This window comes from Mercenaria mercenaria, chromosome 17, assembly GCF_021730395.1.
Source record: "Mercenaria mercenaria strain notata chromosome 17, MADL_Memer_1, whole genome shotgun sequence".
Taxonomy (NCBI): Eukaryota; Metazoa; Mollusca; class Bivalvia; order Venerida; family Veneridae; genus Mercenaria; species Mercenaria mercenaria.
This window is the reverse complement of record NC_069377.1, coordinates 11736538-11748688: the sequence shown is the minus strand read 5'-3', so window position 1 is coordinate 11748688 and position 12151 is coordinate 11736538. Positions and strand designations below refer to the sequence as shown.

The 12151-nt window shown below is 34.6% G+C and overlaps 1 protein-coding gene across 1 annotated transcript; it reads left to right on the top strand.

Moving 5' to 3' along the window:
* The first annotated feature begins 2035 nt into the window (after nt 1-2035).
* On the top strand, nt 2036-10511 carry LOC123537266 (alpha-mannosidase 2-like). Its single transcript, XM_045320924.2, has 2 exons — nt 2036-3135; nt 8105-10511. Exons 1-2 carry the CDS (start codon nt 2272-2274, stop codon nt 10400-10402), a joined length of 3162 nt encoding a protein of 1053 aa, XP_045176859.2. The 5' UTR covers nt 2036-2271; the 3' UTR covers nt 10403-10511.
* Nucleotides 10512-12151: the final 1640 nt, after the last annotated feature.

Genomic DNA, 12151 nt, shown 5'->3' with positions numbered 1-12151 from the left:
ATAGTGGACGCAACTTGACCCCGATGGTTGACCTTTTTATTATAATACATAATGAGGCACAACCTATTATTGAAAAGGAGTGTACGTTAAACGATTCCTCTCTTTGCATTCATAAATTTAGATACACGGCTACCCTAAGCACCCCTTATTTCTAATTTCTACAATGAAATAATCGATATGAATAATCCACCTAAGGTCAAACATCGCGGTCAAGTTGCGACTACAATACCTCCGGAAATGGAACATGTATTAAACATTCAGCAAACACAAGTAAGCATAAACGATCATTTGTTAAACTTTACTCGATCAAAATCTGATTAACCACCTTTTAACATAGTTTGTATTGAAAAGTCTTCTATTATACATTTTAAATAAATTTTAAGTTATCGTAAAAATATATTACATACAGTATAGCCCTTTTGAAAATGTTGATATCAGGTAGTTATATTTCTTTAAAATTTTAAATATATATAAATAGATAAAGAACTACAATACAGCCTGATTTAGGGCTCACCGTCTACTACGTTTTTTTTTTTATCACAGGAGCTCGAAGTAATGATCGTATTTTCCAGCGCGGTTTTGCCTCTATACCGTGACCGAAGGACAACAACAAAAAAAAAGCAACCCCCCCCCCCCCCAAAAAAAAACACTAGTTCTTTTTAGTATACCCGAGGTTGTGAGTACTGTTCTAAAAGTTGAGATTATGGAAACTGTTGATTACATTCGTAAAGGAAGGCCGCAAGCTCCGTCAATACAGATAAGGCCGGCAAATTTGCTTTCGCGGCCTCGAGCTCCTGTGGTTTTTATCAATGCCTTCAGATAGTCACAGTGCATTGGGAAGTTCACATGGAAGCTCTAGAGAAGGGTAGGCTGTTGTGTACATTATACCTACTCCCACCAGTAAAGTAACCGACCAATCAAAAGTTGGGCCCTGGAAATATGTAAAACTTTTCCCCCCTGCACATTGAGCGCTGTGATGAAAAGCAAGAAACTAGTAAACCGTACCACGCCGTGGTTTTTGCAGAGTTCAGCTCTTCAACAGGGAAGGTATGATTGGTGTACTAACGTATACCGTTCAAATGGGTTATCGAGTATAGAGTCGGTCTCTACTCTACCCTAGAGCTTCTTTGTGAACTTACCCAGTTTTATGCCTTTATTCGAAACTTAGATAATAATAGTACTGTTCGAAAGGATCGACCTCTGACATTCATAAATATTCCGCACATTTCCGTGAATTATGTTTTTCGGTGTTCGAACCTATATAACTATTGTAAACCCAATGTTATACATTTCTTATCAATTAATATATCGCATGTGTAGATATAGTTGTATGGACAAAGCGTCCAGCAATCAGTCTCTGGGTTGTGGATTCGATTTCTCTGTCTCTCCATATATATATTTTTTATTTCATCTGTAAACTTAACAGAAGAGATCATTGTCCCACTTATAACGATTTATCGTTCATTTATCTAAAGTAATACTCTGCCATTCAGCTACGTACATGTCACTTAACCGTTCTAAGAAATGTGAACTAAAAATCTTCAGGACCGGACAAGTGTTCGTTCATTCAAGATACAAGTCAGGGAACTCGCGCCAGTTTCCGAGAAAATGATATGTTTCATAAAATAGTAAAAATATAAGTAATATCGATACAGTTACATTAAATTTATTTATCAAAACGTTTGTTACTAAATTTGAACCAATGGGAACGTGCATAGAAGTCAGAGAGTTTACCACCACGCCGCAATGCCATCGGTTAACTATACCGGTTATTTTGATTAATGTAGATATTTTCATGATACAAAATTTATATCGTGTAAAATAACGATTACGCCCGAAAATATTGGCAAAGATTTATGTGTGCCAGATCAATACTTAGACAATATTAAAGTATATCACATACAAAAAATATGATTTTCAAACAGTCAAGCATCATTTAATCTTGAAAGAAAACTGCAATTTAATTGAAGGTTTAAGGTATGAGAGACGGTCGGTATAACTCTCACAGTCTACTACGTGTAGCTTTTATAATGTATTCAGGCCACCTTTATTCATAACAGTAGTACATATTTATTCGAAACCTTTTTTTTTTTCAAAAGACATGACTAGATTAGATCGCATTTATATTCAATATCAACCCCATATATGTTAAGCTAGGAGTAATTTAAGACTATAATTATGTTTGTTTTATTTCAACGCACTACACACATGTATATACTCGATTGGGGTGGCTATGAATGGAGTTAGATATTTTAGTTTGTGCAGTAAAGAATGAAAATACGTATGGATAAATTTATTGTTCGACTGCTGGTATTTTTTGTACTAATGTTTTTTGTATTTTTAATAACTTTTACAAAAAATACCAATAGAAGCACAACTTTTAACCCCGTGGACAGTATTTTATCTAATAACAATGTAAAATCAAATTCAAAATGGAATTTAGAAATGGGCATAAACTGGACGTGGAATTCAGTTTTGGATATTTTGGAACATTTTCCAGGCCGCGGAGATTTCTTGCCAAGTGATTCAGAGGGTCCATCTGTTTTGTATCCTAACAGAAGCAAGTCGGAGGAGTTGATTAACGATAAATTGTCAGTTTTTGTTCTTTTACATTCACATAACGATCCAGGTTATAGACATACATTAGAAGATTACTACAAATTTAGGGCGAAAAAGGTATTATCTTTAGCTGTCCAGAAACTGACAAAATATAAAGATCTGACATTCATATGGACTGATACATGTTTTCTTGAACGATGGTGGAATGAACAGAACAGTAAAACTAAAAACGAGCTAAAACAGCTAGTAAAATCTGGACGATTTGAAATCGCCTTGGGGGCATGGGTGTCCGCGGACGAATGTGTTACACACTACTTTGCCTATTTAGATCAACTCATAGAAGGTTACTATTGGATACGGCAGCATTTGGGCGTGTTTCCAAAAATATCTTTTAATATGGACCAGTTTGGATCATCTGCATCTGTAAATTACATAAGGAGTGTGGCCGGTATAAAAATCTCATTTTTGAATCATTTACATAAAGGAACAAAGAAGTACTTCAGACAGCACAGACTGCTAGAATTCTACAATCGGCAACTTTCGGACAAGACGGGGGAAGATGATACATTTATGCATGTAAGTACTTCTTTTTCAATAAGAACTCAAAAAATTATACTTTTCAATAGCAATCAGTATTTCAAAACAACATAACAAAATATATAATTTCATCTTTTTTAATTTTACAGACAAAGGAAGAAATTCAATTTTTGTTTCAGATTTTTCCTGTCTGAATTGCACATATGCGAGAAATATCAAAAACTCTATATGAATCTAAAACTCTCCATATAGTTTAAAATATAGGATTCAAATCCATGCTTAGTTACTATGAGTCACAGTGTATAAAAGGTTTATTTGATTATCGGATATCTTTGGTTTAAGGTATCGGATAACACAAATAGAACATTTCAATGCCTATAACGATTTTTGATATAATTTAAAGAGTGTGTGTCTGCTGATTAAGAATAAGTAAATAAGATGACCATAATATGCACGAATCACTACCGTCGTTTTACACTGTAATAATTAGTTTTGTGTTGAAGTTTCATTGAAAACTTTATCGTAAGAAAATAAAAATTATATGATATATTTTTGTCATAATATTGATAATTTTTTTTCTCAGTAGATTTTCACTTTCAATTGATACCAAATATAAACTAGCATACCAGGCTTTAATATTTCATATGTTATAAAGAACTTGTTTATTTGTGGACTGGATACCTTGATTAACATTAACTAGGGTAGTGGAATCCATCATGTATTGGGCTGACTTATTTAAATGCATCAAATGAATGACATCCACATTAATCCTTACTATACTAGACACAATTGATTCTGCCTTTGCGACCAGTGTCCGTGCAGTCTGATCATGATATGCACTGTTCGCTACTGTCCAAATTGGTAGATGGACAAGTTCATTTTAGAAATTTAGCAGAGTAAGGATTTAAACTATTTTTTCCACGATGAACATGAACTTGTTTGATTTATTGTTCGAAGGCATTCATTTAGTTGTTTTTGCACTTACCATATAATCGATTGCTTTAAACACATTTTGCATTATTTAAATTGAAATTTTGAAATAAATTAGCGAAAGCGTAAATGTTTTACAAATTTATTTGTTCTTGTATATACCGTAAAGTCGTCTGCTTTAAAATCATATCTTTTATTTCAATTGAAATATTGATTATATAAGCGAAAAGCGTTATGTCAATAATTGGTTTCGAACAGAAGACATTGTTGTGATTATATCACGCAGAGAAGCTATTTCTGTCGATGTCTTATTGATGAGGGATAAACCTTGTCATAAGTACTAGTTTCAGTTGTAAAAAGAAAATAATTCATGCACATGCCAGTTCATGGTCAGCGATTATAGGCCTATTTGCGTTACTATTGAACTGTTCTGATACGGTTACATCCTAAGTCATATTCCTGTACTTTATTACTAAATTTTGTGTTAACGGCATTAAACATTTAGAACCGACTTTAAATTATGTTTTTAACTGACCGTTATCCTAAAAGTTACACGTTTGGTTTAGCGCCGTTTTCAACTTGGTATTACATTAATTATTTATTTTATGACGGGTTGTTAATCTCACCGTGTGCCTTGATGTTGTCTTCTTCGTAAATACCTGCCTCTCCATAGGAAACAGCAGAGGAAGACACCATGTCTTTTATCAAATTGCCAGGGAGAACAGACGCCACGCCTGGGAAACCGAACTTAGTACCGTGACAGCCGTAGATCTTGCACATTAGATTAAATAGTTTCAGGTGGACATTTTTTTTCAGTGACATAATTGCCAAAATCTCTTTTTTTTCAGTTGATTTGAGTCAGACAAATGTGTGTTATAACATGATATACATGTAGCATTATTTTTAAATCCAACCTTTACCTTTATAATTCCATTGTACCTCATTAAACAACCCATTCATTATTCATGCTGAATTCGTCTTCTGGCGAATGTCTGTTTTCTTTTCTAACGCAATCCTTGAGAAGTTCCAGATGTGTCAACAAATTTACCACCAGAATTCTTTTGTCGGACGTGTTGACAGTTTCAATGGTTTTATTTTACCTGACCAACTAAAATGATGTCAAAATTAAAAAAAATTTATATCACTTTGAAGTCCATATATGTATTCCAAGTTTTCGTTCAATTAGTAATAGACACAACTTATTCTTCATGCATATTTGAATATGAATGGTTGCCCTTACCAACAGTTTCATGAAGTAAATGTAATCAGAATTCACCAATGTAATAGCAAAAACAAACGTTGGCTTGATATTTATTGCCATGCACTCCATTGACAGGTTATAACTTGTTTCAAGAGTAAAAACCTTCAGACAGCCAAGACTTTGACCTAGAGTGGCAATTAAGAAAGCACTTTGTTTCATTTCATTTTACAACGGTCGATTTCAATGGCGAGCTACAGAGCTTGTTGACATAAACACACATGAACTGAAATACCAGCAAATGGGTTTTCAAAATGGTAAGGATAAGAGTACTAATACTGGTCAGTAATGCTCTATTCAAAGCAAATGCCAGACTGGGCTAGTAGAACCTAGACGGTAGTACTTTAATTTTTTTATGTTTTTACTTTATTTTCCTCGATTGCGTTGTATGCTACCAAAGCATCTTCTCAAAGATCATAATATTGTATAGCAATTTTACGGACTTTTTGACACCTAGTATTTCAAACTAACCGTTGAGGTTGGATTATTCTTTTAAGATCGGTGTGCAAAACTGTACATGTCATCCAAATTTCAAAGCTGTATCTTAAAATGGTTTTGATCAGAACGACGTAAACCGTACCTTACTCCTACTTCCCTTTACGTAATAAATGCAGAAAACCTTCTACTATTTCAACGTAAAGCCTTTTCATTTTATGAAATATATGGAATTTTGTATCATTTTTATATTGATCATAACTGAACATATTTGAAAAAAAAAAGAAGATTTAAAAAAAAAAAAAGAAAAATCTGTATTTAGATTGGTTTTACCATTATTTTGTTTTAAAGATGTCAATAGTATCACCTCTTTATTTCAATGACTATTTCATTGATACGTGTAGAAAAAATTATGTATATGAAACTACTGTATAGATTGGGTGCTCTATAAATGCAATAAGATCTTGGGTTACTATATCAATGATCAGCTAAACACTCCTTGGCCCACTGATTAATTTGAATGGGTGCATTTATTAGTCCCCTAGTGGTTGAAAACCAGTTTCGGGGACTATAGGAATGCGCTTTTCCGTCCGTCATTCCGTCCGTCCATCCGTCCGTCTGTCCGCAATTTCGTGTCCGGTCCATAACTGTGTCATCCATGTAGGAATTTTAATATTACTTGGTACAAATATTCCCCATAATGAGACAACGTGTCATGCGTAAAACCCGTACCCCTAGCTTAAAGGTCAAGGACACAGTTGGAGGTCAAAGGTCAACAGGGCTTATTTCCAGTCCGGTTCATAACTATGCCATCCATGAAGGGATTTTAATATTACTCGGCACAAATGTACCTCATAATAAGACGATGTGTCACGTACAACTTTCAGATCCCTAGTTCAAAGGTTTAGGTCACATTTGACAGTCAAATGTTTACATAGCATGAACTGGTCTGTTTCGTGTCCGGTCCATAACTCTGTCATTCATTAAGGGTTTTTAATATCACTTGGCACAAATGTTTCCCATGATGAGACGACGTGTCGCGCGCAAATCCCGGACCCCTGGCTCAAAGGTCAAGGTCACGATTGGAGGTCAAAGGTCAACAGGGCTTTTTTCCTGTCCGGTCCATAACTATGCCATCTGTAAAGGGATTTTAATATTACTTGGCCTAAATGTTCCCCATGATGAGATGACGTGTCATGCGCAACACCCAGAACCTTTGCTTAAAGGTCAAGGTCACACTTTGAGATCAAAGGTTAATAGGACTTTTTCCTGCCCGGTCTATAACTTTGTCATGCAAAACAGAATTTAAATATCAGTATGCACAATTATTCTCCTGGATGAGACAATGTGTTATGTGCAACACCCGAGCCCTTAGCTGAAAGGTCAAGGTCACACTTGGAAGTCAAAGGCCAAAAGGTCTTTTATCCTGTCCAGTCTGTAACTCAACAATCCTTAAAGGAATTTTAATATTACTTGGCACAAATATTCATCACCAAAAGACGGAGTGTCATGCGCAAGAACCTGGTCCCTAGGTCTAAGGTCAAGGTAACACATATAGGCCAAAGGTCAAATACAAGAATGACTTTGTTCGGAGCATTTCTTCTTCATGCATGGAGGGATTTTGATGTAACTTGCCACAAATGTTCACCACCGTGAGGCACCCTTGTTCCTATTATTACGTCCCCTTGTTCTACTATAAATAGATTATATTGTAACTTATTTATTACTGTTCGTAGTGAAAAATCGAGACCAGTTTTCTGTGGTAAAACATGCATTTTATATCCAATTTTTAGAAGCATTTTGACCTGTCTCTACCTGGTAAAGAGTGTCTTGTGGACTTATTATTATTATTATTATTTTCCCTTTGTTGTTACTATAAATAACTTTTGACACCCTTTCTGATAATCGGCCAAAAATGCCATATGCAAACAACTGTAGGTTTTTATATATATACATTTTAATCCAAGTGTTTTGTTATAACATACTGTATATATAGTACAGCATTGTTTATACATCATTGACAGATATCAGTTCATTATGTTATACTACGGTAGAGAAAATAAGGTGCCTTCCAGTAGGGGACTTTGTATTGCATGGCAATACTTCATTCACTTGTTTAATTTTAGATTACGGGCAAGTGCCATAGTGGCTCTTTTCTGCCAAGGCATGCTATCTTGTTGGTACCTCCGCCAGAGCAAGATAAATCATATTTGTCATATTGTCGTGTTGGCGTCCCCACCGGCACAACAGCACCAAGACAGGACAGTACAAGGACACGATCAAAGTAGCGCAATGACACGACAGATGTCCGCTTGAAAGAAATATTGAGTAATACCTAATGTAACACCAGTTAAAAATTTTCTTATTTATTGTTTATCATTGCAGATTGAACCATTTGATGATCTTTCCTTCAAAGGAAGTTGTGGACCAGCCAAAATGGTCTGTGTGTCACTGGACTTAAGAACATTCAAGCTTCCGCACCCTGATGAGCTGTCATTTAAACTCCCCAAACTTCTGAACGGCATGCCGTACTGGAACGTGCACCATTTTGCAAAGGTACTTGTTTCCCAAATGAAAATAAAAAGTGACGGTTACTTACATAATGTTCTAATGCTTCCGCTAGGGAACGATATTCTTTACCACACCGCTGGAGAATGGAAAAATCAGTACAGAAACCTGAAAATATTAATGGAATATATCAACTCTTATAAGCCTTTTAAAGTCCATATGCAATTTGGAACAATAGAAAAATATTATGAAGAGGTTATGAGACAAACAAAACGGTATAAAATACAATACGCTTTGGCCGCTGGTGACTATTTTCCATACACAAGAGGTCCAAAATATTGGAGCGGGTATTTTACCACTCGCCAGTTTATGAAACGTCTTGGACGCGAACTTCAGGAGTCCGTACGCGCGGTAGATCTTTTAATGTCATTTCTTGTATATAATGGTCCAGGTTTGAATAAGCAGACGACTAATTACAAAATAATTTTGTCAAATTTGACTTATGCCAGACGACAGCTATATATATTTCAACATCATGATGCAATAACTGGAACGGCAGAAGAGGAAACCGTGAAAGATTTCAAACAAAGATTATCGTCGGCTTTCATTATGTCACAGGAAGTGATGTCAGAGTTACTAAAAATAGCATTACAAATGAGCTGTACAAATACTGCTTTACGACACAAACATCCTAACAAAGATGGAAACTTCAACCTTGTCGAAAAAGTAAGAGATGTCTTAAATATTTCTATTTTTCCTACTGCTGTCAGAGATAGAGTGGAAGAATTAACGAGACAAGAAGTGCTTAACGTCAGTGGTGACACAACCAAGTTAATTATATTCAACTCTTTTACTCAGACAAGAAGGGAACTTATCACGGTGTCAATTAAAACCAAAGGAAGTGTTTTAATCAAGGACCCAAATAACTTAAGTGTTGATTTTGATGTTGAAATATTTAAAGATATTATGAAAGTTACATTTATATCAGAACTTCCACCAGTAGGCATTTCTGTTTTTAATATAGTAACAAATTCAGATAAGACAATTAAACAAGAAGTAACTCCAAAGAAAGAGGAAAAGTATTTTGTTTGTCAAACTCTTGAAATGAACTTGACGTATTCTATATCCGAGGGGATCCCTTTAACGTTGTGTTCAAAGAAAGAAAATACATGTTCCATTTTCCAAATTGACCTCTTACATTACACGCCAATTAGTGATGCGTATACCTTTCCGGATTCTGGAAAATATACAATTATACAAGACTACTCGTGGCATCGTATCATTAATGGAAAAACGTTTTGCTCTGTGGAATTCTTCTTCAAATTTATAACATTGAAGTACGTTCTTCAAAACGTACATGGTGTGAATGGAAGACGAGTACAGATGGAAATTCACGATAACCTATCTAAAGCAACTGCGAACAATTTTGAAGGTCAGTTCGTCGTAAGGGTAAAAACAAATATTGAGAATGGAGACACGTATTACACGGATTCAAATGGTTTACAGCTCATGAAAAGAACATTCAGAAAACATTTATCTTTTGGTGCAAACGTGTACCCAATGACATCTATGGCGGTTATACAAGATAGATTTCAACGACTCACAGTGCATTCTATTCAGCCTAATGGTGTTGTGAGCAGGGACTCGGGATCGTTGGATATAATGATTGACCGGGTTGTAACAGCATACAGTGATGGAACGGTCCGTGAATTCGCAGGGAACACAAAGGACAATTTACCAACTTTTACTAAACTGTATTTCCAGCTTGAGAAATCTTTATTTTCTGTACAAGACGGTCAAGCAGAAACGCTTCAACCGTCGTTAGAATCTGTAATAACAAATGATTTAATTCAACACCCTGTTCAAACATTCTTCACTCAGTCGAACTTTGCATGCAGTCAAAACTCATTCTCATTTCTAAATTGTGAAATTCCTAGTGAAATGATAATTGCAAACCTTAAGTGTTTAATAGGAGATGAATTTAATTTGGATGGACTAACACTGACATTGTTACGTCGAGACGTTTCTATTAACACATCATATTTGGAATTCAAGCCGTCTACAATATTTAGAAACGGTTCAGTAACGCTTCATAACATGTTTAAAGATAGTAATATATTCCATGGTAATTTTTCTTTCAAACCTCTCGAAATGAAAACATTTTTAATCAAATAGATATAGAAAGGATAGCTGTTATCAAAAATTCATTGAACATTTGTAAATATGTTTATTTATTTTGTATGTGCATATAATAAAGTTTACTATTTTTGTTGTTCGAATACAATTTTATTAACAATGCATTTTCCCAGAGAGTTTAATTATAAAGTACAGTTGTCTGTTTAAGAGTAAGATAAAAAGTATCGTTCACAAAATATACACCCAGTAGCAAGGAAAAAAAAGTAAGATCCGGTGTTCACGAGGGAAAGATTACGAGGGGCGTTCAACATGTAATGTTACTCCGTATGTAGTTCCGTAACCGCTGGTTATTTTAAGATGCAGTTTTTGCACATTATAGAGCAATTTATTGGAAACACAATGCTATATAAATTATAAAAATCGACAGGTTCAAAGTAAAAATATAACCTTTTTAGTGAGGTGTACTCGGGGATACTGGACCATTATTATAATTTAGGTTTGTCCAGGGCATCCAGAGTCTAAGAAAAATAGAATAACTTGTAAAATCACAAAATTCTATCATTTTTCTACAAGGTACAGCAAATTGTGATGCGTTTGCGTTTGTTTTAAACTATTGATTGCATTTTTAATTTTACAACACAACTAGAAAATCTAAACTCGAGGTTGATTCCATCCGGAATGGGTGTTCAGAGGGATTAATCAAAGTTGTAAGAACTAGTTTCGCAATCGAGAATTATGATATTAGTATCAATTTAAAATACAAGAATTTTTAAAGATGACTATCGCGCCTGGCAAAATTGTAGAGGCTTATTGTACTCGCCTTATCATTTTTCGAGTAAACATGGTAAAAATATACACACTCAATTTAAAACTGTTATAAACTTTTTTATTTTAGTTTTCATATGTTTTTGAGAAGATCATGATTTGTTTTATCTGTTTAAACTGAAAACTGAACTATAGTTCTAGTTGTTGAATAGTAGAATCAAGAGATTTTTACATTTCCGAAGGGAGTTGAATACAGGGTTTAGTATTCATAAGTGAAATACGCTCTATGATAAAGTGTAAGATTTTGAAGATATATTTTTGTAAAATAAATGATTAAAGTGTCATTTTGGGAAAAAATGGTTAACAGCAAAAAGAAATGGATAAAGTACACATGAACAAAGTTTTTTTCTCTCTCTCTCTTAAAGGATATGTATTATGTATTATATACTTACTATTGGTGTGAAAGTAAGTTTTACGTTAAAGTAAACTTGTTGGGGAGTTTAAACTAAATCATATTATCATATGCATAGACAGGACAAGACAATGGATAACGACGCGGCTGATGAGTTAAGAAAATACAAGAACACGATGAAAAAATCCCATTTCATAAAATCTATCAAAAAATCCTTTGGAAGCATAGAACGGAACCAAGCCACCAATAGCAGACTCCGTTTGACCTGAAATGTCCAACACCCCTAACGCCCCCTAGCACCTGCTTAAAAGGAATTCTGTTATAGTAAGCGGAATGCTATTAATATAAAACGGAATGTTCTCCCTGATCCCAAATGACCAGAAATTATAACAACACAAAGCCAGAGTATGGGAGAATTTTACATACTACAGTCTAAAAAAAAGAGCAACTTGATTAGGTTGTGTAACAGACTTAATAAACGGCAATGGTGGGCCGCCTTTGGAGCTTATTAGTACGACTAAACTTATTTTTGCACGAGGATTACGCTTTCGTAAAAATGTAGGCTTTGAAAACCACATAAGGAAGTCATGGCGGTTTACATTAGTGGTTTG

What these genes read in the sequence shown, in the direction of transcription:
- LOC123537266 (XM_045320924.2), top strand. Translation starts at nt 2,272, where the DNA reads ATGAAAATACGTATGGATAAATTTATTGTTCGACTGCTGGTATTTTTT. An exon ending in AAGATGATACATTTATGCAT is followed by an intron (nt 3,136 to 8,104) that starts GTAAGTACTTCT and finishes TTATCATTGCAG; the next exon opens with ATTGAACCATTTGATGATCT.